The following is a 27,996-nucleotide window of genomic DNA, read 5'->3' on the forward strand; positions in this document are numbered from 1 at the left end:
ACACTATTGGTCCAGCAGCATAACGCCATGGGGGGCGGATTCTCATTGCGTGATAGCAGCTTAATCCGAGAGCTCAACATTTTATAATATGTACAGTTTAAGCTTTTATCCATGGAATTACGCTGGGTGAGACAATAAACGCGAACATGAAACGAAATGACAACATCTGTTGGAAATGGAGGAGTCGTCTGATCCTCAGGAGCATGAGATCGTGAGTAGCTATCATGTCACTTCTAATTTGAGACGGTGATGAATAAACAACACCATGTGATAGTAATAAAAACGGTATAAAGGGATACAGTAAGGCAGCGCAGACAGTAGGCTATCTCAAACCACAGCGAGACATATGGCTGCTGGTGTCTATGGAGGTCTGGTCATTGTACAGGACTAAATGCTCAGACATGAAGTGCAGTGCAGACGACAAAGACTCAGAAATGAGTCTGGACTGAGTTCCTCCACCTGTTTCCAGGATGCCAGTGGAGACACATGCTCATATAAACACAAACAGGTGACATGGCACACATCCTAAAAATGTTATAAATATTATAGCGTTTTACAGCATTGTTGATATATCGACTAGAGGTGGTTTTAATGTGTTATGTCACGAAACCTACAGCAAATGATCCAGTCATTTGCGTTCTGTTGTTTGATTCTCAAAAAGCTTCAGTAAGAGTGTAACGGCAGTAGAATAGAGACTATTTAACCGTTTATTCCCCTGAAGGAGCATTTTTTTTTTTTTTTATGAACCATTCGAAAGAATCTAGGCGCCGGAATTTGCATCACAAATAGGCTATAATTCTGCTTTTGTAGCTGTTTTTCTGCGACGGTGTAACGTGAAAAATGTTATGAGTTATATTTTTTCATTTGTTATATTACAATTAGTACACACCCATGAGTCATGCGCCGTGTAACATGACTGCAATTGGGATTCTATTAGACGGAGTAAACCCTCGTGCCACTGTGGCCCTGCATAGTTCAGTGGCATTAAATATGAAAGCTTGTCAGTGTCAGTGTGAAGATCCTAAAATCAATTTCTCTCCATATCAATAATAACATTAATTTCATAGATGAGATGAAAATGTGTGGTCCTGTTTCAAGCCTGCTGCTCTTTTCCTATTTGTGAGGCACCCGTAATAATGTCTGTGTGTTTTCTGAATGATGGAAGGAGGTTTGCATGGTGGTGGTGATGTGAATGTAAGACACTAGTTTCTTCTAAATTGGAAACCCAATTCCGTCTCCACACTCAGTTCTCTGCACTGACAGGTCATCTGATATAGACTCTTAATACATCGCTTCATATTTGAGTGACTTATTATAGACAATAAACAGTATGTTATTTTAAAACAGATTAAAGTAAGATTTATCAGTTTGAGGCTGTCACAATGGAACATATCATTAGATAGGCTTAAACAGGCTTTTCAGCCAAATTTACACCATAAAACAATGCATGTTGTATGAACAAAACAAAATGTAAAATATCAAATCACAGGTTTGGCCAACAAATATTGTAATTTAAATCAGACTTTTTAACTAAAATCATAAGAAAAAAAAAATGATAATGAAAGTGAAAGTGACGTGACATTCAGCCAAGTATGGTGGTGACCCATACTCAGAATTTGTTCTCTGCATTTAACACATCCGAAGTGCACACACACAGAGCAGTGAACACACACACACACACACTGTGAACACACACCCGGAGCAGTGGGCAGCCATTTATGCTGCGGCGCCCAGGGAGCAGTTGGGGGTTCAGTGCCTTGCTCAAGGGCACCTAAGTCGTGGTATTGAAGGTGGAGAGAGAACTGTACATACACTCCCCCCACCCATAATTCCTGCCGGCCCGAGACTCGAACTCACAACCCTTCAATTGCGAGTCCGACTCTCTAACCATTAGGCCACGACTTCCCCTGTAATATATATATGATAGATAGATAGATAGCGCTATATATATAATACCACGACTGAGGTGCCCTTGAGCAAGGCACCGAACCCCCAACTTCTCCCCAGGCGCCGCAGCACAAATGGCTGCCCACTGCTTGGGGTGTGTGTGTGTGTGTGTATTCACTGCTGTGTGTGTGCACTTTGGATGGGATAACTGCATAGCACAAATTCTGTGTATGGATCACCACACTTGGCTGTATGTCACTTTCACTTTCACTTCCTCTGCACTTATATTTATACAAAACGCTATATTCTTCCACTTCTGGTTAGATGCTAACTGCATTTCATTAACTCTGTACTTGTATTCTGCTTATTGACAAAAGTTGAATCTAATCTAAAAAAAAAAAAAAAAATTAAATGCATCTTTAAAAGTATGCTTTAGAAATAGAAATAAAACTATAAATCTATTTTACCAAAGTTTTATTTAGACTTTAGATCCAAGGCTGAAACTGAATGTGGTCACATGGCAATTTTGTTATGACAGTCTCTTAACCCACATTTCCCTGTGCCAGAGGCGAAACCTGGAGTGCAGAGAAGCTGATTGGCCGCTTCTGTAGGTCATTCATTGCACTTGATTACACCTGTGCACAGACAAGTTTACAGCTAAATGATGAGACAAGCCCCTGGAGATACGGGGCACTTAGTCTGCAGTGCACGCATGCTGAGCACAACATATACTACACACATGTATTAAATGATATGGCTGAAAATCATCTATATATCTATTCATCTAAACAAACTGGTTCAGGTCAGGAGATACAGAATTAAGTAGTGTAAGGACTTGGCATAGTTTTGTAGCTGATAGTTCAATATGTTTAACTGCTGTGCATGCATGACTTTATATTTTAATGTGTATATCTGTTTGCATACATCTTCCTCTGGGGTCAAACAAATGGTTTTGTTATCTATGCAGGATCTAGTAAGATCAGCTGTCAGTTTTGGGTCAGAGACTTCCCTTGTCTGCTTCCATCACATCAGTAGGTCTGGACTGCATCCCACAAGGCCAATCAGCAAAACACTGGTAATGCAAGTCTCAGTGAAAGATAGAAAGATCATCTTTTATAAAAAGGCATGTTTTTGAATGCAGGATTTATTTATATTATTTCCTTGTTCAATGGAGACGAAAAAAACCTCAAAATACAAAAAGTACATATTGATGTGGTGACTGGTTAAAGTCACCCCATGAAGCTAGTTTCAACTATTAGTTTCACTTTAACTATTACCTTCCAACTGATTTTGAGTGCTGGTTTTTATAGCTTTCCAGCCTGTGATGGTGCAGGATAACAGAAAAGCAGGGCTTTGATTGGTTGACCTGCTTTGTCATAATTCGAGAGAGGTGAACATGTTGTATGAAGTTTTATTCGCTGAAAACATGCTTGCACTTTCAGTTCTTAACCCCAATTCCTGATAAGGTTAGAAGTGTGCGATGAGAAGATTTTTGATCGTGGATGATATAAATGTCTCCACGATCTGCTTTTGAAGAAATATCGTTGTGTTACAGCGCACATTCTATCAGTTCTGGCACTGCTGAACTAATATACTTTGACATAAACATTAGTGTTAACTCAGCGGTAGAGTTACTCTCAAGGGGCACTGCACACTTTTTTTTTTTTTTTTTTTTTTTTTTTTTTTGCATATGTTTTACAGCCTTACTGTTTATTTAAATGTTTCATTTGTGTGCTGTTCTGACGTTCGGTTTTTCTGAGCACACTCGAAGCGCGCGCACAACAACGAAAGCCCTTAAAACTGTGCCTGATTAAACTAAGTTATGTGTTGTGTTAATACTGTCAAAAGAGACACGGTTTATGTGTAGCCTCAGTTGGTTCTGTCTAAAATGAAAGCGAACAACTGAAAGAAACAGATGCATGTCTGTGTATTAGATGTGTGCAGGTCTTAAAGGGACAGCCCCAACAAGCTTTGTCTTTATAATAGGGAAATTAGTTTGGCTGTAATGCTCAAACAGCTTGCAAAATAGAAAAACCAAAATAACAAAGAATCGTGAAAAAAATCATGATATATAATCCTGCCATATCGCCCACCTGAACAAGCCAAAACACCCTACCCATCCCCCCAACCATCACCTCCCCACCCCTCGATTGTGCCCTTGTAGTTAGGGGGTGTGCCCGAAGCGTGAATACTTTTTCAGAAAGGTACGGAAAACAAATGACGATTGCTAGCGGTAGCCTGTTATGTTGCAGTACATACAATTTTCACTTACCACATTTGCAGATCCTGAGCACCACTGACAAACATCTAATCTTGTAAAATGTGTGGTAAGTACTGTAAGTACTTGGGATATGAATAATACAATTAGAAAAAAAAGTCCATACATTTTGCTATTCTCATAAATATGTATCTGTACTTTTTTGCTGGTAATGTTTTTTTTTTTCTTCGGAAATTCATGATTATTCAATCAAATCATTTAGTTCCGGTCCTCAGTAACCCCTTAACCCTGTTACACAAATAATTCTCCCCCCATAAAAATTATTAACTGATCATTAATAGGAAGTGACACCATATAACTCTTCTGAACAACATTGTGAGTATACACTGGCAAGTTACCACCTTCTTTTATAACTATAACATTATTAATATTGTGATATTGTGGTTGTTAAGCTTAACAACTCAACCCTGTTGCATCAAATAAAGATAGAAAATGATAAATTGTGAAAATTATCTTTATTTTAATTTCTTAATATCATGCTCCTGTTATTCACTACATTTAGGACAGGGGCCGTTTAAGTTTAAGATATTTTAGATTTAGTCCGAGAGCTTTCTGTCCCTCCATTGAAAATGTATGTACGGTATACTGTCCATGTCCAGAAAGGTAATAAAAACATGGTCAATTAGAATTTTTTCCGGAAGAGAAGACAATGCTGAATAAAGTCGTAGTTTTTGCTATTTTTGGACCAAAATCAATTTTCGATGCTTCAAAAAATTCTAACTGACCCTCTGATGTCACATGGACTACTTTGATTATGTTTTTCTTACCTTTCTGGAATACTTATGTACATGTGATTTTTTTTCTTCTTTTTATTTATAAATTAGCAAAGATTTCAAACAAATTTTTTTTCTGATTGTCGTTATGGGGTATGTTTTTAGAATTTTTTTGAAAATAATTTAATCAATTTTAAAACAAGGTTGTAACGCAAAAAAATGTGTAAAAAGTGAAGCGCTGTGAATACTTCCTGGATGCACTGTACAGGGGTGTTGTATGTTGGTGGAAAACCAGAGGCCGTGTGCTTCATGTACTTCTCCATGTGGAGATCTTGAAAGAGGTGAGGGCCAGATATTTAATGCCACACAAGTTATATGTTGTTTTTTGCTGACCTATTCAGTTAGTTTATAATCTTCTAATGTATACCAATGTTATTGTTGTTTTTCCTGTCAGGTTAATAAAACTTTTTTTCAAAGTTCAATAGCAATTTATATCTGATGTCTTTCTTGGTCACATAATAAAATGAAAAAAAAAAAAAAAAAAACCTAGAAAATTACATTGAATTTGAGTGAAAAAAAAAACAACTATTTATATGTTAGACTGTATTTGTCTCTTCAACTCCGTTCCCCTAGTCTCAACCCCATCACACCCAAGTTTTTATTATTATCATTATTATTTTTAAGTTTATGAAAAAGTTATTTAATGTCTGTATACCTCTGAAATAATAGCAGCGCCCTAATGCCCACGATTAATATACAGTATGAATACCCAATTTTATAACTGAGAGAGAAAGTAATGAAATATATATTTTCCTCCCATCTCGTATTTATTCCCTTTCGGGTTTACATGTCAGACTTTGCTACCTCCCACACAGTAGGAACTCAGGAGACATGAATGACTCAAGACATCACACCATAGACACAGGAAAACACAGGTCTTAAGTAATGGAACAAATGAAGAAATAAACGAGACACAGCTGAATCAGATAGAACTCAAACAACATGAGGGAAAAAGTCACATGGAGAAATGGATCATGTGGGTGAGGAAAACAAACACAAAACAGCTAGGAGACGAGGAGATAAACTCAACCAAAAAGACGTAATAAATCAAAAAGATTAGGAACATGGGAACTCAGAGCCATAAATGACTTAAGATACCGCACCCTAAACACTGAAAAAATCAGGGCTTAAGTAATGGAACAAATGAGGAAATAAGCCCGGTCTGGGCTTAATTTAGGAACAAGTTAAGAAACGAGGAGATAAACTCAACCAAAAAATCTTTAAATGGGTCATATGATGTTGCTAAAAATAACACTATGTTACTATGTATTTGGTGTAATGGAATGTGTTTATGTGGTTTAAGGTTTAAAAAACACAATGTTATCCACATAATAAACATTAATGTTGCTCCTCTATGCCCCGCCTTTCTGAAATATGTCGAGCTATCCAGTGCACTGTGATTGGCTAAGTGATTGGAGCGAAGTCGTGGCCTAATGGTTAGAGAGTCAGACTGGCAATCGAAAGGTTGTAAGTTCGAGTTTCGGGCCGGCAGGAATTGTAGGTGGGGGGAGTGTATGTACAGTTCTCTCTCCACCTTCAATACCACGACTTAGGTGCCCTTGAGCAAGGCACTGAACCCCCAACTGCTCCCCAGGTGCCGCAGCATAAATGGCTGCCCACTGCTCTGGGTGTGTGTTCACAGTGTGTTCATTGCTCTGTGTGTGAGCACTTCGGATGGGTTAAATGTAGAGCTCAAATTCTGAGTACCATACTTGGCTGAATGTCACGTCACTTTTTAAATACCTCAAGCTTTTGACGGAAATGTTACACCCCTGTAGGGTTTCAGAGCGAACCAGACAAATTAAAGATTCGATTGGGAGCATTGTTGAAACATGAGGAACCGAATTCCACAGAAAGACTCAAGACACAGGATGTTAGAAATCAAATCCTAGCGCCACTATTCTGAAGCAAGTCCACCAACTAGCAGCTTTCAACAGCTTTCAACATTAGAGCAAAAGAACAACTATTAACAATTCCAATTTGGAAAGGAGATTGTTAAATTCGGGGCAAGTTCATATTCATGTTTAGTACAGTATTTCTACCAGAAAGACTCGGGAGATAACTCAGCAAGCATAATTATAAATTTCTTTGGCGGAAGGCCCCATCCATAGTTCGTAATCCGAGGGTAGCGAATCTGCCTTTCCTGCCTGAAGACGAAGGCAGGGGCACAGCCGACCCCCCTGGAAGGTAAGGACAGGACCATCCTGGTGGTGGTGGGGAGGGTGGAGGTTGTTGTCGCGTCGGCATCTGCGAACTCAAACATGCGTAAGTATGATCTTTTATAAAGGAGTATAAAGACGTGATTGGATAATGATGAAGGCAATTAGTGAAGAAGTGATTGAGTCTTCCTGGCAGAACTTAGGCTAAAGCTTCCATGTCTGTGTTTGAATCTAGCTTGAAATGTTTCTGCCAATCAATTCTTTGTCAAATGTATCATATTCTTGTTATAGGAATCATGTCCAAAATTAAACTCTCCAAGGGCGGGAAAATTCAGATCACCTGATTGATAAGATAACATTTGATTTATAAATGGGAAAGAGGAATATACAATGCCCCGAAGCAAAGACAATATCTAATTGGTTAAGACACCATTTGGGAGGTGTCCCACAGCCCAAATTAAATACTCAGGTCACCATCAATTTCTTTTTTTTTACTTTTGCTTTTAGTCATGCCTGTCTTTTAACTCTTTACCTTTTAGTCATCACTTTCAGCAATGCTTTTTGCCATTACTTTTTGCATTCTTTGAATGCCATACCAGCATGCTTCGGCCTACAAGCCCTCTGCTACTTAAGCCCTATTCGGATGGGACTAGTTTTCTAAACTACGTTTGAGTTTCGATTCTTACCACCTGACGTCTGAGATTTTCGTGTACCAATTCGGAAGAGACTAACATCTCCGTGTTTATTACAGAGGTGGGAGGGTCTGATTTGTGCATCTGGGCGTCACAGAGATCACGCGCTCCGTATGCGTGTATTGCATTCATTCAGAATGAATGCCATTAGTATTATTACACAATAAATACTAAATCGCTAGTATAGCAAAACCATGTTAATGGTTTAACTTTAGTTTAACTTGTTTTCCTTTTTTTATTTTTATTAAAACATTTATGTAACTGAGTACATAAATGAACGTGAGTAATCTTACCTGATGCTGATATTACAATAGCCGGTATTAACAGTTTACTTGATCTTGCTCTTGATTTTATTATTTTTATTATTTTTTTATTATTATTTCTTTGCCGGTAAGCAAATATATCAAACATGCGCGCGGTAAGAGCATCTACGGTAATTCACGTTGGCCAAAACACACAAGGAAACGCATTGTGTAATAAAATATCTCCGGCAATCACAGACATTCGCATTCGGACGGGATTAGTTTTCTCAGAGGATCACTGAGTTTGCTGAAAAACAGTAGGTAATTTGCTCTGGAATTATCACAGAGGTTGTGTGAGAAAAACACAGACGTGGCAGATTCGGAAGGGATTAAAATCACCAAGTACGTCTGTGAAACACATTTCTCTAACGACCCCCTGTAAAACTAGTCCCGTCCGAATAGGGATTTAGTCACGATGAGAAGAAATGCCACCTTGTCTCATCAAACTTTACTTATATTCTTTCACTTTAGTTTCTTTTCTGTTGAGAGTTTAGTATTCTGAGTTATGTTTTGCCAAACACTGTGTCTCAGAGTCTGACCTCGAGTGCCCATCTAAAACTTCAACCAGCTCGCAACTCTGCATCTTTAAGCTGAGTTCAGACTGCACGATTTTCAAAGTAGTCGGGTCACTGTTCTTTTCACACTGCATCACTATATTGGCCAGCATTCAGTCACTGCTATGTTCACACTGCACGATGGATCGGCGACAGAAGGTTTCACACTGCATGACTTTACAATAGGAAGAATCGCCGACAACTCTGTCTGGCATGCAAACTACTTTTTACAACCCAGCACACGCAAGATGTGCAAGGGAACAACGCGATATCACACCTGCAAGACCTCACGTGAGACTGGGATTATTATTAAAAATGGTAGCCCCCAAGAAGCTTGCAGTAAGAATTGCCTGTGCGCTGATTTGAGTGAAAACAAGAAAAAGATAAGAAGATTATTTGGAGGAGGAAATGGTTTGGGAGATGCGAGGAACAAGGATTGTGTGTTCTTATATCATGCTTGCTGATATTGTGGTCTATAACTCCTCCCCGAACTCCCCGCTGCTCTGTATCTTGCTCTCTCATTGGCTGTCAGTCATCGCCTATGTAGTTTTCAGTCAGAACACTTTTCACATAGCATGATTTTGAATCGCCGACAGGTCCAGATATTTAGCATGCCAAATATCTCACTGGCATCGGAGACTTGTCGGTGAACCTCTCAGATCGCTTCTTTGCTCATTCACACTGCGCTATTGTCACGCGTGTGAATGAGCACCGATTTGCCTGTGATTTCGGGCATTTGTCAGCGATTTCTCAAAACCTGTCGGCGAGCCAAAAACTGGGCTAAAATCGTGCAGTCTGAATGCGGCTTTATCCAACCTTGGGAAACCCCCTTTTTGGGCAAGGACGACAACAAAGGGAACCCCCTAAACAAGCAATGCAAGTACTTTATGAACTGGTGCATTTAATATAACTTTTAACCTCATTGATGAACTCAGTTCAAGGGTTAATTAAGTGATTGATGGTTGTTCAGTTCTATGCAAATACACATATTGCTATAAACTTGGAATATCATATTTTCATTCTCTTAAACTCATTATTTCCTTACTTTCTATCTCCCTGCAAATTGAATGAATGTGTGTGTTAATGTGTAAGATTAGTTTATATGTTTTAGATATATCCAATAAAGCCTTATTTATATTTAAAAAAGAGAAGTATCTTGTGTTTTGTTCTTACAAGTTAATGTCTTAAACTGCTGATTTTATTACTGTGCTAATTAATCGTGTTTTCACTATATTTTGGATTTTAATATCCATTGCAGAGTTGATGTTATAAGGCTTGTTCAGTAAATCGCTGGCCGACTCAGTGATCAGCTGTAAAACAGTGATTCTGTCCAAATTCCCTATACAATCTTAAATTATTCCCTATGAGCTAAATTGAACTGTTTCCCTTACACCCCTTACCATACTGTCATGCCATCCCCATTACAAACAAGGCATTTGTTGCATCCAGTGGCGACATAATTATGTATTATAATGACTTAAACTGTCTTTTTACGTGTTACGTTGTGTATCACAATGCATAAACATAAAACCATGTCTTCATTTGTGATCGGAGAAATTACAAACATCAAGCCTACTCTACACTGCTCAAAACTCATGTTTGAATCATCAATGGAAAATTCTTAATGTACCAGTCTGTGAGTCAGAAGCACAAGACTGTCCTTCCAAAGTTGGAACTGCCCCACTTTATAGACCGCCTTTGAGCACAGACCCATTGTAGGACACTCTGCAGGTTCAGGAAACAGACCGGAGTTAGTTGATGAATATCCTCAGCGACCAGCACAGATCAGCTCTAGGCATGACAAAGTGGATATAGTCCTCTTTTGGAAGGCCAAACAAAGTAGTTTTGCTTTCAAAGTGAAACACACATTGTCCATACAACATGGCGGCGGTGGCAACAACAATACAGCGCAGAATAAAAGTTACACCTTCTTTCTTTGTGTGAACATTTGGGCAGTGTTGTGCAAATCTTCCAACACAGTGACGTACAGGCACGTGCACACATAGACATCAAAGGGGGCTTGAGCACCTGCCCTTTTTATTCCTGGAGAGAAAGTGCCCTTTTTTCTGGGGTGTTTTTTTTTTTTTTTTTTTTTTAATAATATATATTCCTGTTTGCGCACAGCTTCCCTGTCAAACAAATATATTTATTGAAGAATAGTATATCTAAATATCAGGTCTGGAGTTCTCAAGCGCTCATTGAGAACCGTTTCTGTCAGACGCGTCTGATTCGTCGAGAACCGAGGAGCTGATGATACTGCGCATGTGTGATTCAGCGTGAAGCAGACTGACTCACGAACTGATTCTTTTGGTGATTGATTCTGAACTGATTATGTGCTTATGTTATAAGCGCGGGTAAACTGAAGGCTTGAATTAAGGGCAGTCATCGCTAATGACATTACATCGAGCGCAAAAGAACCGGTGAACCGTTTTTATTTTTTCAACTGGTTTATTTGATCGAATTGTCCGAAAGAACCGGTTCACTTGAGCACCTGCTCCTTTGCCCCAAAAGTGCCCTTTTGTCAAAGCAAAATTTCCTCGATTTTTTTTTTTTTTTTAATAACATACCCTTTTGTGAATGCCTGCCAACGCCCAATCATAATATTATTACAATTTATTAATAATAATTTAGTCGTAAATAAATGACCAATATGATGACCTTTCACCTGACCGGGAAAATTCTTCAGGCCGCACGCGCATTTTTAATTGTATTTTCAGAACCATGGCAGCTGGTAAGTGGTGTTTCATTCTCAGCGAAGTGATTTTGATGTTTATTTACTTATTATTATTTTACAAGAACGATGTGATATGAGAAAATGCAGATAAGTTGCTGTGTGTAGCCTGTAGTAGTAACACCAACGTGCTGTTTGAGGGAGAAGGTTTCACAGGCACCGAGGGGTCTGGTCTTTTTTATGTTATTTGAATAAACTTTTATTATATTACAGTACTTATTTATTTTTTAACACGTTGAGTGCTTTAAAAATATTTATCACAACACTGGTAAGGATTATTCAGATTTTCTCATTCTCTGAATTATCATTATAAAAATTCAGGAATTAATTATATAATTATATTTTAAATGTGACGCAAATATTTTTTTTTCTACAATAACAACAGTGTTTACAACAGCAAGAACATTTTAGCCTTTAAACTCAATAATATCTCTCTGGAAATATATGTAAAAATATCAATGTCAATAAAAAAATGCATGATATACCTGACATCAAAGTGCAGTGTGAAGGATATGAATAACAAATGTAGCCTGTCATTTGTTTACATTGCAAAGGTGTTCAATTTTAGACAATAACAACTACAACAGTAATAATAATATTAATCACTATATTCCAGTGGATCAGTTTTTTTATGTTTTGTATCAATATTTAAGGTGGACTTATTGATTAGGTGCAAGAGTAGTAGTGATTGTTAAAATAATAGATTAATGCTAAAACAGAGAAGAAAAAGCCATCAGGTTGGGACAATTTAAGACATTTCAGTTTCTAATCCCAGAGCTGTTAAAATTTAAACTTAAAATTGTCTTCTCTATTGTTTCTTTGCTTCAAAGCATTTGCTGCTGTATCAATACATAACCATCCATATCGATACGTGAATCCGCAAGGAATGCATCACAATATATAGCTGTATTGATATTTTGAACAGCGCCATTTAAAACCTTGTTCCATGTGCCCCTTTTATACTTTGAGCACCTGCCCCTCCAAAGGTCTCTGCACGGCCCTGGTGACGTAGACATGTGGGGGCGCGTTTAAACAAGGAGTTTTAGGAGGGTGTGGATGAGCCTTAACTTTGATAAAGAATATTTCTTTGGATTTGAGACTTTAGTCTTTGCAACTTTACAGATCTTCTTTATGCACCAAGAGCTTGTAACACTCCAAAGAGAAAGGAAAAATTGGAATCCCATCATATGACACCTTTAATGAATCATTAAAGGCAGGAAACATGAATGGAATTAGACACAGCATGCTAGACACAGGAAATAACAGGGCCTAAGTAATGGAACAAATGAGAAAATAAATGAGACACAGCTGAATCAAAACAAGATGAGGGAGAAACTACTTCACATGGAGAACATGGGACACGTTGAGGAGTAAAACAAAAACCAAACAGAACCATTGACATGACAATACGATTGTCAGTTTCTAAATAGTAATAATAATAATTAAATACTGATTAATTAGTTGAATTACTCACAAAAAATAGCATCCATCAGTTTTTGCTTAGAATAGACATATTTCTATTCATATTTCATGATAACCCCCCACTAATATATGTTGGCATGCACCAGTCACTTTGTACAGCATTGGTCTGCTCACTACTTCATTCAGCATGGAACTGACTTCATTCTACTACCTCATCAGTCAGTTTAAATAAAATAACTACTCTTGAGACCTTTGTCACTTTAATCAGACTGAATAAGTTTTTTTGCACTAAAAATCTTTTTATCTGCACTGTTTCACTTCACTGGTTTGCACTCTATCTGCCATGTGCCTTGCGCTGCTTTATTTAACTTTATTTTTATTTTTATTATATGTATTTTTACATGCCCTTATTGTATAGTTGTATCTTATATTTTATATTTGATAAGATTTTTATATTTGAAGATTTTTAGGCTCTACTATTAGTGTTATCTGTATGCACCAAGGCTCTGAGAGTAACGCAATTTTGATTCTCTGTATGTATGTACTGTACTTGTGGAAGAATTGACAATAAAGCAGACTTGACTTGACATGACATATAGACAATAAAGATGATAAAGCATCAAATAGAAAAAAGTAGAAGTCATTATATTTTTGTTTTATTTCCATTTTACTTAATACAAACCTGTTACTGACTGACCTGCATTTTTTTTTTTTTTTTATTAATCACACCAAATTAACACATTAAATGTACATCCTTAATATACACTAAATAAAAGGAAAGTATTGGTAACACTTTAGATTAGTAACACTAATTATTATGCTTATTATCATTCATACAACTAGCATGGCTATTTTTTTATATTAGTACTATTTATATTAGTACTTATAAATCATGACCATAGTTAGATTCCTTAACCTATACCCTATACATAAACATAACAACTTCAACAACTACCATACTTACTTATCAGTAAGCAGCAATTTAGGAATTTATTATAATTTATTATAATATATATATAATATATATATATATTTTTTTTTAATAAAACAAAGATTTTTGGAGTAAATATCATATGACAATTCTATTTCAGTCTTTCTTTTTTTAAATTCAATGTTTCTTTTTTAAAAAAAAATGTGAAAGTTACTAGCAAAAATGCTACACCATACTTAAAATATTCAAAACAAATATGATACAAATGTGCTCCTTGTTCCTCTACTTTAGCTCACACAGGAGAAAATGTGCTACATCAGAGTCATGGGCTTTGGGTTAATGGATTAATGCATGGAATAACTGATAAAACATATTTTAAATACAAAGTTTTTAGATAAACTCATATATTAAACATAAAAGGCTGTTGGAGAAAGATTTTTTTTTTTAAATTTATTTATTTATTTATTAGATTCTGTAATAAACACATCTGAGATTAACCATTCTATTCACCCAGCACTTGAATCATCATTGTGCAATTTTTAAAAATAGATGCTTGTGTGAATGCTTTACAAATAATGCTTCCTTCCGAGAAACACTAAAAAAAGGAGAGAAAGTGGCAATCTTGTAGTCTTGCTTTGTTTCCTTATTGTTGTTGTTGTTGTTTATTTTTTGTGTGTGTGTAATTCATATCTCACCATATGACCATCCAGCACAGTTCAAAGAAAAGGGAAGGAACCTGCACTCCACAACAAATACATGTTCCCACCCTGAGACTCTGAGCTCTTGTTGATGTTATTCTTCCCTCCGTTTGATCACACGATTAAAATTAGAAATGAAAGAGTTCATAGGGCAAGAACAAATAATACGGTTTGTTTTTATTAATCTCATTGTAACAAAGCATGAGCAACAGTGCTCTTTTGAAGGCAGAGCTGAAGAACTTCACTTACACAGCCTCAGCTGCACCACCATAACACTTACTCCACAGTCATCAAACCATGTGTTCATTCTGCTTGTATGCTAAAGAGTCAGAATGAAACCAGGGATTGCAACGGTTTAAATTAAAGCTCAACCAAGAAAAATATGATCACACCCATTCTGATGTTTGGTTTTTACTGCATGATTTCATAAAGAGCTTGTGCAGTTAACACATTCTATTTGCATCTCATTATCTACCAATGCATATAATGTTCCTCTGCATGTGAAGAATGTTATTGGGAAACCGTTAATATAATACCTGGAGTAATCTGTTATCATTCCTATTCACCTCTATTCTCAGCTGGCACAGGATTCATGAGCACTCTTAGTTGTATTTTTACACGAAACATTTGACAAATCCCTTATAATCCCATCAATCCCCCATTATGAATCCCTTACTTTCATGGTTAACATTAAATACTACAAATTACAATTATTTGAAGTATTGAAAAAAATCTATATAGGATTTTTTTTTTTTTTTTTTGGCACGTTAAGAGTGTTAGCAAGGCAGAACGGCAGAATCTTAACCTCTTCCTCCTTGGTTTTGTAGATAGATTCATGCAATGTGGATGTAGTGTGAAGTGTCATGCGTTAAGAGGACACATCTAAGGTGCTGATAATCATATGTCACAGTGGGCAGGACTGTGTCAGTGCTGCTTTAGTGATAGATGTAAAGTAGAGAGAGGCTGAAGTAACGCCTCCTTTTGGGGCTGTCTTACATGCTCCTAGTCTCTTTTGCTGCTTGTTCTCTATTTGATTTCTTGCACTATCAAACTCCCAGAACCTTTTAGACCAGTGAAGTATTTGAGGAACTGAGGTAGGCAAAGTGACAATCTTTTTCTATTCTTTCAGTGTGACAAACTCTAATGCAGTTCTTTCGGTGTAATAGGTCATGTTTTTTAGGCTTTGTAACATTTGGGTCATAGGTTTAATTTCTAGGGAATGCATGTACTCATAAAATAAGCAATATAACTTTATTGCACTGGAATTTACTTTGTATTAAAGTGTCTGCCAAGTGTAATAATATCAAACTATTTGCATTTGTCTCATAAGTTTTGCAGATGTCCAAGAATGAACTTTGTTCATATAATAGTTAATTATTTTACAATGCCAGTGCATGAAACATAAAGCTGCTGGGAATTTTGTGTTAAAAACAAAATCGGAATCTGAGCAGAGAGACCTGGCCAGGTTACACTTAGACTTACAGGAACTTGAGGTGTTCACAAGATCTAGTCACAATTAAAATGTTAATATAATGCATTATGATATTTTATATATTACTGTAATAATACAAACTACATATACTTTAACCTAGTAAAATGCACTATAGTTGGGAGTAAGTGCATATAAATGAGTGGTTATGAACGAATGAGTGAAATGCATTTGTCTGTCTCACTCAGTCTCCAATCGTGGTACGCTTTCATTTTATTTTTTTTAATTTTATTTTTATTTATTTTTTTGTGTCGAGCAAGACTGTACGATATTCACATAACATGATTTTACAGATTTTTATGTAGAAAGGGCGACAGCGCATTTCATTAAAATAAATTATCATTCATGTTTAGATTACCGTTGGTCAAATTTAAAAACGAAACTAAAATGTAATCATCTTTACGCAGCTTGCGTAATTTGTGTATAGGGGGGATCGGCCCTGAATTTTCAGAAAAGTTTCACGCACGAGTACTAAATGAACGAAGCATTTAAAACCCTGCACATCCAGAACTTCTGTGTGTGCAGAACATAAATTGAAACATAGTTTTGCATATTCAAAACCTCCTAACAGTCCCATGGGCTACGGTAGGTCATCTACGTACACTTTAGAGGAGTGTTTTGTAGACTATGGATGACATGCAGAACTAATCCCTGCTCATTAGAGTTTTTAGAGTCTGTCTGGAAGTCATGGTTAAAAAAGAAGATGAAGAAGAAGAAGATATTATGCATTTTAATTCATACACTGTCATAAATTGTGCATATTAGTAACTTAGAGTAGTAATATGTCATGTGGTCATATGGTATCTCATAGTATTACTATGAACCCTTAGGGGGTAAAGAACAACCCGAAAGGAACAAAGTTGTGCCTTTAAAGGTACTGCCCCAGTAACAAGATGTTGTACACCTAAATTTAAAAATGTTCACATTTATTTCTGAGATTTAATGGAAGCTGTTTCTGCCATGGAAATAAATAAATAAATAAGGTAACTACGATTTTTCCCCCTAGTTTAGCATCACTAGTTTATTATTTCATTTATTCTAGTTTCTCTTTTTCTAGTAACGGTTAGAAACAAAGTCAAAATACTAAGATAAAAATTTGCAATTACCTTATTATTATTATTATTATTATTATTATTATTATTATTATTATTATTATTATTCTGTGGTAGACTTATCATGTTTATGTTCTGAGTGTTCTCCCTGCCTTGACCTTGATTTCATGTGTCATTTGATTAGTGAATTAGTTTCCACCTGTGTTCATTAATTATCTTATTAGTCTATTGTTTGGTTGAATATTTATAGCCCTGCCTTTCCTCAGTTTCTTGGTGCTGTCACTGTCGTGTTATGTTAGGTTGTTTTCGCCATTTCTCCCATGTGGATTTATTAAAGACTGTTCATTTGATTATCTGCCTCCTTTGAGCTCCTTTCCCCTGTCAATCTGTGACAGTACTTGAATAGATTTACTGTTGGAGTTTAATACATTATATTGTTTACTGTGGATTTACGGAAGTTGGTGACAACTTTAATTAATTGTCTCTTTCCTCACTCTTCTTTGCAGAATTTTGTTTTGCAAAATCTGTATGACTTCAGTTTAATCTGTAACAGTTTAATCTGTAAGAAACTCCATAAAGGGATCCTTTTCCAAAGACTGGCATTGTATCACTCTGCAAAACTACACATCGAATCAGTGTTTCCTGTGGGAAAGATTTTGTGTTCTTACCCTTCACAAAGTCTGTCACAGTGCCCCCTGCTGGGGCCATGCCCCACCTGCTGAACAATGACACTTCCTTCAGCTCCAAGCAAGAGCTTCTGGTCATATGTGACAGTCCACTGGGACCCAGCCTGGACACATCCAGTCCAGTGGAGTCTCAGGGCTCTGGTCCAAGCAGCCTACCTGGAGATGCCCCCACTGTTCTCCACCAGACTCACAAACTGGGGCTTGACCACACTGAGCCACCCACTGGAGTGAAGTTTGTCTCTACGGACTCTGAGAATCTTTGTGGATGGGGAGCACTGACCCCAAAGTGTATCCAGACCTTCAACACCCCGCGCTGGTTTCTCTTCTTCCTCTGTGTGGCCTCCTTCCTCCAAGGCATGATCATCAACGGCTTTATCAACACCGTCATCACTTCCATTGAGAGACGTTTTGACCTGCGCAGCTACCAGGTCAATTCTTACATATAATCTTAAGCAATTTTCAACATAAATATCATTTTTTATTGTGTTCATTTAAAATGTTGTGATGCCTTAATTCACAAAATGATTGATTGCAGTATTTAGTGTTTTTTTTGTTTGGTTGGTTGTTTTAGTTTTTTTGTAGACAAAATAGTCTAAAATGTCTCATTGGATATACATGAAAATGATCTGATATTTGGTAACAGCCATAATATATCCCCTCTTAAATGTAATCAAATTAACTATTAGCCTATATGATCAAAATATGTTTAAAATATATATAGATTTGACTCACTATTTTATAGTATAATAGACTAAAAAATAAAATAAAAACTTGCTACATGGACAAACTCTGCTTAATCAAATCCATATTTGCATATGGTGCAAATGATAATAAAATACTATTCAAAATTTTAATATTTTTATGCACACCAAAGTTGCATTTAAGTGATGAAAAAAAGTAAAAACAGCAATGTTGTGAAATATTATTACAATTTAAAAGAACTGTTTTATATTTTATTCTATTTTAAACTGCAATTTATTCCTTTTATGCAAAGTTTTTTTTTTTTCTTCAGCAGCCATACTATTCAGTGTCACATAATCGCTCAGGGATCAGCTTAATATGCTAATTTGATGCTCAAGAAACATTTTTAATATGTTTAATATTGCTTATAATTTTTGTGGAAACCATGGTACTTTTTTCCAAGATTCTTTGATGAATAGAAAGTTCAAATGAATAACATTTATTTGAAATATAAAGCTTTTGTAACATTATTAATGTATTTACTGTCACATTTAATCAATTTAATACGTCCTTGTGGAGTAAAAAATATTTGACTATATATACTTGATATACTTTTGGTATGTAGTCAGCATATAATTCCATAAAATGTAACTTTAAATCAGAGAAGCATCACAACCCATCCACCTTGTATATCACAAGACACATAAGCCCTAATCTCAAACATTACAGGTAACACGTTATTCAAATGCAATTTGTGTACACCTCAGTATTATTAACACATTGTGTAATTTGTGATGCCGTTGCAGGCAGGACTCATCGCGAGCTCCTATGACATTGCTGCCTGTGTGTGCCTGACATTCGTGAGCTACTTTGGTGGTACTGGTCATAAGCCTCGATGGCTGGGCTGGGGTGTGCTCATCATGGCGCTGGGCTCTCTGGTCTTTGCCCTGCCCCATTTCACTACACCACCCTATCAGGTGAGAGTACCAGAGCGCATGGGACTGTGCTCGGCCAATCACACCGAGACGTGTATCAGCGAGGAAGGTGGGTTCTCGGCTTACCGCTTCGTCTTTATGCTGGGACAGTTTCTGCATGGGATCGGGGCAACCCCTTTGTACACCCTCGGGGTCACCTACCTAGATGAGAATGTCAAGTCAAACTACGCACCTGTATATATAGGTGAGTATGATGATGCCATATTTTTTTTTAAATATGTCCTGTATTAGGCTGATATGAGGTATTTTATTCTGCTTGGCCTACTTTTCCCTGGTTTATATGTGACTGTGCAACTGATTTCAAAAGTACTCAAGCACTCAGATCTATATTCTGAAATGATTTTGTGTGAATGGAAAGCACAAATGGAATTTATGTTTATTCTCACTGAACCCTGTCGTTTTGTCCCACTCAGGCTTTGACACACCTAGTCATTTTGTTTTGTTGTTATCAGGGAGAGCCACTAGTTTCCACCTCAGACATCAATAAAACCTCCTTCCATTGTTTTTCTCCCCAATGTCCAGTTTTCAAAGGCCATTGAGGACAATCACTACCCTGCTTTCCTCTTCTCAGGACATAGGCACTGGAAATACAGACAGCATCTTACAGTGTCTTTTGAAAACAGAAAACATGAATCTGTGAACCCAGACCAGCTTTCATTTGACTAAAGGGGCAGAAGAGGGAGGCGAAGAGACATGATATGCTTTCTTCTGTTTTCTCAGGAATCTTCTACACAGCTGCCATTGTAGGACCTGCAGCTGGATACTTGCTGGGTGGATTCTTTCTCAACATCTACACAGAAATCGACCAAACGTAAGGTGTTAATGTGTACAAAAATAATCTTGAGTTTAGCAAATGAATACCCAATAATAAGTAAAGTAACAACTTGAAATGATTAATGAAAGATTATTTTTAAGGCCATGCTTATCTATAATTTACAGACATAATATACATAATTACATAAGAAGTGACAGAATTAGCATTTTTAGATGAATTATTCCTGAAAAGGTTTCAACAAGTATCAGACTCCTTCTGATTAGTATTTGAATTGCATCTGATCCTTATTTAAATTCTGATATGTATTTATTATCTTCATTTTGATGTAGGGATGCACTGATTAACATTCTGGCTGTCAAAAGGCTGTTAATTTACTAACACACACACACACACACACACAAACCTTTCATTTAAAATTCCACAAGTAGATTTATGCATAAAAACTGAATGTACATTTGTAGTGTATGAAAAAGCTTATGAATGTCCTGTATGTATTCAAAATACGAATGCAAAAAGGATATAGCAGAAATGCAGAATTATTTTGAGGGTTACATTTACATTTCTGTAACAGACTTGGCTCAGTTTGGACCCTATGACTTCCATGACAAAGAACACAGACAGACATAAACCCATAGAAATAACAAAAACATGACAATTTGATTCAAATAATTAATTTTGCACAGTTTCTTGAGTCATAGTAATACTCAAGCTATAACTTTTCTCTGTCTCTTTTAGGACAGAGCTGACTCCTGAAAACCCACTGTGGGTGGGAGCTTGGTGGATTGGTTTCCTGGCAGGAGGAGCGGCAGCTCTGATTATTGCTCTGCCTATACTGGGTTACCCACGGCAGCTACCAGGTGCTACCCACAAGCCCAAATGAAAAGAAGTCAAATGACTGCAGTACAGTATAGTATTAGTGTGATTAACAGTCTCACTTTCTGTGTCTTGTAGGCTCTCAGCGGTATGTGGCCATGCGGGTCTCAGAGGCCCACCAGCTGAAGGATGGCAGTCAGGTCACTGCATCTGATCCTCAGTTTGGCAAAACAGTAAAGGACATGCCCAGGTATGAGCACATGACCATAGAGGATGGTTTGTTTCCTCTGCTGTTTTTTCAAACATATCAAAAGCCATACTTGTGTAACTACAGTATATGCCACATTTTACCATTTGTTATCTTGCTGTACCACCGTGTTTATATTTAGCGAAGTAGCTGAGGTTGTAGTTTTCTTCTCTGGCATATTAAGCGAATTCAGATGGGTGATGGATCCCTAGACGATTTTTAAAGATCCAGGAAATTAGCACTTTTTACTGACACTTTACTTTTAAAGATCCGACAGACTGCCATGTACAAGTTATTGGGTTGCCATTTTTCATTTGGTTTACAAGTTTTCATCTGGCCGCAATGTTTCCACTAGATATCATTAAAACCTTTTCTTCTCCTTCATCCAGTTTTCAAAGGCCATTGAAAGATAATTGCTGCATTTTACCTATTGGTCTTTTGACCGAAATAAAAGAAAAAAGCACAAATCAATGCTGTCAGTTGATGCTGTTGTATATTATCCATAAATGGCTATCTATATGTAGGAATAGTTGGCCAAGAGATGTCAAATGAACATCATGTGCTGTTTAAAAAAAAAAAAAAAAAAGGATTAATGTATGTAAAGCATTTAATTTTGTCCAGATTTTGGTCCAATCCATGAATAATAAGTATGCTATAGCATACTTTCAAAAAGAGTACTTAAAACACTCAATTACATATTAAAAAGTTGTGTTTGTAAGAAAAAAATCCAGTAATCAGGGCGTTAATTGCTTCTGACCAAAATAAGATTCCATAATTACTCTTCCTTTAGTGAAAAAGTCCATCTTCAGTTGTCTTCTCACATTAACCGTAAAATCCACCAACGTATTTGTTTAGAACTGTTTTGGACTGTTTTTGCTTGTCAGTGGTGCTTGATCAGTTACAATTTCTAATTGTAACATTGGGAAATTATGCTCCAGAGTTGTGCTGCTCATTTGCAAGACGCAAATCATTAAACAAAAATGACTGAATAACTAAATTTCTCAGTTTTTCTCTATAGGTCAGTGCTGCTGCTTTTGAAGAACCCTACCTTCATCTTTCTGTGTCTCGCTGGGGCCACGGAGGCCACACTCATAGCCGGGATGTCCACGTTTGGCCCCAAATTTCTGGAGTCTCAGTTTAGTCTGAGTGCTTCAGAAGCAGCAACCTGGTTCGGTAAGAATCACATGTCGATCAAACTCAATGCCACACCCTCTTGCTCAGATTACTCTTGGTTTATAGGAAAGAACTACACTGTGTTGTTTTTAACTGCATCTTCTCATTCCAGGGTATATGGTGGTACCAGCTGGTGGAGGAGGTACCTTCTTGGGTGGCTTCATTGTAAATAAGCTGAAGCTTCGCTGCCGTGGGATCATCCGTTTCTGCATGCTGTGTGCGGTGGTCAGTCTGATGGCTATCTTCATCTTTTTGGTACACTGTCCTAATGTGCCCATGGCGGGAGTAACCGCCCCATACTACAACAACAATACACACGACCACTACAGTGCCCCCTACCAGCAGACAGAGATCCATAACAACAGGTATGAAACCCTTTGAATTCATTACTGTTCGATTCAGTCTTTGGAAGTTTATCTGTTATTTATTCCTGTCATCAACCCGAGTGGTGTTCTGTTGCTGTGCTAGCCTGGGAGAATGAATGAGCAGACACAGAGAATTGATGCACTACCAAAGCATTCTCAACTTTATTCAGGAAGATAGGTCGTATTTATACATATATATATATATATATATATATATATATATATATATATATATATATATCATATATACAACAACATACCAAAGAATTCAGGAGTTATATGTTACCTTATATGGGTAGGAAAGAAAATAAATATTGATTATAATGGTGTAAGTAAGATTTGCATATGTATTTGTCTAGCTGTCTAGGGGTGGCTTCAATCGTTCACTTGAAATGGCATCAGCACAGTGTGTGTGTGTGTAAAAGAATTACATCTATTTGAGAGATAAAAGGACAGAGAGTGAAGCCTTGAAATAATATTAACAATGGCCACTTTAAATCATTTATGACTCAGCGGTTCACTTTGGAGATATGCTGAGTTTTTTTTAATTTGTGCCTTTCCTCGGTTCTTATAGTCTTCTCTGTGATGTTGGCACAGAATAACTAATCAGCTGCCAGCCTGCGTGTTCAGCACCTTTACTCCTATAAATGTTCACTTTAACCCAAAACTGCAATATGTACACACATAGAGGGTCGTTAAGTTTATTATTAGAGCAAGAAGTCAAAATCTACATGACACCATTTTGAGATAATTGATTTAAAATAAATGAATTGACAGAATTGACTACTTAATTTAGCACATTTATTATTTAATGTCAAAATGTACCCTGTCCAGTTCCCCCTTTCTCCTGCTTTTCATTCTGGGGTCTACTGTCCTATGAAGTGAAGAGGGGGGGTTATTAATTAACCGATGTGAATAAACACATTTGTTTTGAGGTCAAATGATATGTAAAACTGAAATTCTTCTCTCAGCTTCTCAGATCTGGGCAACCTGACCGTAAGCTGTAACATTGGCTGTCACTGTGTTGAGGAGTTGTTTAACCCCGTGTGTGGTGCGGATGGAGTGATGTATTTCTCTCCCTGCCATGCCGGCTGTAGCTCCCTCAGCCACACGGACAGCCCCAGAGGCAGACAGGTACACAGACCCCATGTTCAACACATTCACAGTTTCACATACACTCTTTTAACAACATGATCAGTCAATTCACTCTGGTTTAACTGCGTAGATTTTGACATGTAATTGCATTTAAAGGGTCATATTTTCTTTTCTTTTTTATCCTTTGAAATCAATATTTGAGCTTGTACTATGAAGACATTATAAGTCTCAGAACAGTAATACACATAATTATTAAAACTAAGCTGCTGAAATGTTTTCGATTATGTATTGTTTTGATGCAAAGAAAAATATTATTTTTATAAGAGGTCTCGGAATTAAAAAATAAATCGGTCTTATTCTTGGGTATGAATTTGGCCCAATTGACGTCTGTGTGTGTATGCATTCATAGGTGTTCTCCGACTGCAGCTGTGTGGTAGGGAATATATCATGGGGAGAACAAGGTTTTGCTGAAGAAGGGAGGTGCGTGTCGTCCTGCAATCACATGCCAGCCTTCCTCTCCTTCCTCTTCGTCATCATCATCTTCACTTTCCTCTGCAGCATCCCCGCACTTACTGCCACACTCAGGTATGACCATTGGATTTACACTATGATTCAAAATTAAGATTTTTATTTTTATTTTCATTTTAAAGATTTTAAAAGTATATATTTTATTTAGCAAGGGTGCATTAAAATGATCAAAATGAGAGTAAAAACATTTATAATATTAGAAAAATAATTATGTTTCAAATAAGTGTTGTTGTTTTGAAGTTCCAAACATTATAAACATTATAAACATATATTAGGATCTCTTGTGGCTTACCTTATGATACAGATGCTTGTGTTTATTGTATATTGTGATTGTCTGTCTTCTCCTGCAGGTGTGTTCCTGACAGTCAGAGATCGTTTGGACTTGGAATCCAGTGGATCGTAGTAAGGACTCTCGGTGGGATCCCAGGCCCTATAGCGTTCGGCTCTGTGATTGACATCTCCTGTCTGCTGTGGGAGGAGCAGTGTGGGGAATACGGCTCCTGTTACCTGTACCACAACTCAGCCATGAGCCAGTACTCACTCATCGCAGGCATTATCTACAAGGTAAAGTAAAAACACACTTGAATAGTGTTCTCAGAAATGGTGACTCATTCCACATTTAATATACTTTTACTTGTATGAGACTAACTTCTCAATTGTGATCCTCGACCACAAAACCAGTCATAAGGGTCAATTTCTCAAAATGTAAATTGGCTGAGATACAACTATTTGAAAAACAGGAATCTTAAGAAGCAAAACATTTCAAAATACGGAGAAAATCACCTTTAAAATTGTCCAAATTAAGTTCTTAGCAATGCAAATTACTAATCAAATATTATGTTTTGATAAATTTAAAGTAGGAAATTAAAAAAATATCTTCATGGAACTTAATATCCCAATGATTTTTGGGAAAAAAAAATCGATAATTTTGGTTTTGTGGTCCAGGGTCACATCTGCCTAACAATTTGAGTTAATTAAAAATGACATGTATGTCATTAATGCATTTCTTACTTTTTTATTTGTTGCCATTTATACATAATGGAGACCTGAAGGAATATTAATTTAAAATTTCATTTTCGTTAATGCTTTTTGCTTTGCATTTTTGCATCTTAAAATTTATATTAGTGGCACACTATCCTTCAGAAATCAGTCTAATATGCAGGTTTATTGCTCAAGGAGCATTTTTTTTATAATCATGTATGCTGAAAATAGTTGTACTGCTATTTTTTTTTTTTTTCTTTTTTAGAAATCATGATGCATATTTTTTCAGTATTCACTGTTGAATAGTAAGTTCAAAATAACAGTATTTCATTCAAAATAGAAATATTTTGTACAATTATAAATGATACTACTGACACGTAAATATTTAAATTCTTGATTCAAATGAGATTTTAATCCCAGATTTTTTTGTATGGCCTCATTTATAGATAATTCACTTTAAGATCATGTTCACATCAACCATATGTTTTTTTTTTTTTTTTCGACTTCAGTTTTGTTTTGACTTATTTAATTTCTCTGTTTTTCTCAGGTTTTAGGCACTATTTTCTTTTTGCTGGCTGCCATGCTCTACAAGCCGCCTCCCGAGTCTCCTCAGAGCAGCTGTGAGAGCAGAGACCTGCCAATCAAAGACCTCCCCGCTGAGATCATCTCCAACCCACACACCAAATTCTGACTCTATCTACAAAAACACCTTAAAGTGTGCATGTATGCGCGCGCGCGCGTGTGTGTGTGTGTCTGCGTGTGTGTGTGTGTACCGTATAAGGTCAACAACTTCACTGCTCACTGTGCCTCATCCCGCCAACTGTACATTGTTCCCATTTGTGATATGTTCTCATTGGACCACCAATTTGAAGTGACACAGATATAAGAACTGAAAGAATTTGTCACAATAAATTAAATCATAGCATTTATATTACATAAACAGAAATGACCAAAAGCCAGCATAATCTTAATTTGACAATAGATAATTTTTTGGGAATAAACTGAAATTTTTGTAGTTTAAATGTCAAATTTGAGCATTTTTGTAAGGAAAAAGCCATAGATGATACAGAAATAGAGCACTTAATATAAATGAAATGGAAAGAGTAATATATAGTAAACTGTGCCGATGTACAGAACAAAGTGTTAAACTGTTATAAAATATACAAATATAACTGCTGCTCAGTTATAAATAAAAAAATTAGACAATTAATTGCAAATTGTGCCTTAAGAGTTTTGCATAAGCCAGCACAGTTAGAAAGAATTATTACAGAAAAAGACAATGTCCATTGAAATGTTCAACCCATGTGATCATGTTCAAAATGCACTTTAAACTCACTTCACTGATTAAAATATACATCTGAACCATATACTGTAGTGAACTACTATATGTGCCATTTAAACCAAGTTTTGTACTGCAATGCAACTTAACACCGTTCTAATCCACGGTAACACTTTAGAATAATGGTCCATTAGTTAATATTAATTAACAAACAATGAACAATACATTTATTAATGTATTTATTAATCTTTGTTAATGAAAATGCAGTTATTCATTGTTAGTTCTTGCTAATTCACAGTGCATTAACTAATGTTAACAAGCACAACTTTTGATTTGAGTAATGCATTAGAAAATGTTGAAATTAACATCAACTAAATTTAATAAATGCTGTAGAAGGATTGTTCTTGCTTAGATCGTGTAAACTAATGTACCATTATTCTAAAGTGTTACCTAATCCACATTTTGATGCCATGTAAAGCAAGTATGACTTGTGATTCTTGTATTTGATTTTCATCAGTTCTGAATATTTGTAACATTTATAAATGTGCTAAAACACTCAGGACTGAGCAGGACAGCGAGGCTTCAAGGTGTGATGAAAAGGAAGTAGGTTTTCAAAATGAACTTTTTGCAGCTGTATACCAGGTTGAAAAATAATACCCATGATGGGATATTCCTGAAAAGCACTTCACTTTGAGATTACATAGAAATTTATTCTTGCACTCATTTTCAGCTACAGGAAATTCAGAATGGCGTATTGTAAAACATAAAAGGACACTTTCTCGGTCGCTCATAAAATAAGAATACAGCATTTTTTCTTTTTTCTTTTTTTTTAAGCATACAGTAAAATATGCCAAGCTGCTTAAATCCAAATATAAGAAGAATAATAAATATCTGCCACATAAACCTACTTTACTTATATTGAGTGCAACTAAAAGCATTTGGCCAATGATACTTTATGTAGAGGTTTTTATTTATTATTAAATGCATTTGTTTCAGAAATCTTATTATTATTATTATTATTATTATTATGTTTTTCTTTCTCTGATGTGATGGACTTTGATGGATTACATCAACTTTCTGATGGCAAACCCTAAATGACGATTCACTCGGAAATTGAAGATTTGCAAATGAAACTGAACATGCAACATCAAAGAGTAACATGATGTTTGTATTTGACTGTGTTTGTTCATGTGTATTTTTTACTCCAATGACTAAGATAAATGTGTCTTGTGCCACAAAAAGAGTTTGTGAGTTGGCCTGTTATTGTCTTTATTGATATTTGTTTGTGTTTCTAATCACTTGTAATATAATCAATTTTGGAACTTTCTTTGTCAAGTAATTTTTTTAAGCAGATGTTTCAATAAAAATTAAATAACAACCCAAATACAAACAAACAAAATATTTTATTCC

General features: G+C 36.2%; 1 protein-coding gene across 3 annotated transcripts; it reads left to right on the forward strand.

The window, feature by feature from the left end:
* Positions 1-27,908, forward strand: LOC127944283 (solute carrier organic anion transporter family member 4A1-like). 3 transcript variants are annotated; one of them, XM_052540169.1, is made up of 13 exons: positions 15,401-15,521; positions 17,475-18,082; positions 19,142-19,312; positions 19,421-19,514; positions 20,051-20,141; positions 20,841-20,962; positions 21,057-21,168; positions 22,184-22,338; positions 22,451-22,703; positions 23,675-23,837; positions 24,208-24,383; positions 24,677-24,890; positions 25,855-27,908. In XM_052540169.1, the coding sequence occupies exons 2-13, from the start codon at positions 17,675-17,677 to the stop codon at positions 25,996-25,998; spliced, it is 2,103 nt and encodes a 700-aa protein (XP_052396129.1). In that variant the 5' UTR covers positions 15,401-15,521; positions 17,475-17,674; the 3' UTR covers positions 25,999-27,908. The 3 variants fall into 3 exon arrangements, with proteins under 3 accessions (XP_052396128.1, XP_052396129.1, XP_052396127.1); XM_052540168.1 differs by lacking the exon at positions 15,401-15,521 and adding an exon at positions 1-211 and having other exon boundaries at positions 19,142-19,514; XM_052540167.1 differs by having other exon boundaries at positions 19,142-19,514.
* Positions 27,909-27,996: the final 88 nt, after the last annotated feature.

This window comes from Carassius gibelio, chromosome A23, assembly GCF_023724105.1.
Source record: "Carassius gibelio isolate Cgi1373 ecotype wild population from Czech Republic chromosome A23, carGib1.2-hapl.c, whole genome shotgun sequence".
In the NCBI taxonomy this organism is placed as follows: domain Eukaryota; kingdom Metazoa; phylum Chordata; class Actinopteri; order Cypriniformes; family Cyprinidae; genus Carassius; species Carassius gibelio.

Excerpts from the sequence above, each read along its gene's own strand:
- LOC127944283 (XM_052540168.1), top strand. The coding sequence starts at position 17,675 with ATGCCCCACCTGCTGAACAATGACACTTCCTTCAGCTCCAAGCAAGAG. Across the intron at positions 20,142-20,840 it reads TACACAGAAATCGACCAAAC|GACAGAGCTGACTCCTGAAA; the intron begins GTAAGGTGTTAA and ends TGTCTCTTTTAG. Across the intron at positions 24,384-24,676 it reads GCACTTACTGCCACACTCAG|GTGTGTTCCTGACAGTCAGA; the intron begins GTATGACCATTG and ends CTTCTCCTGCAG.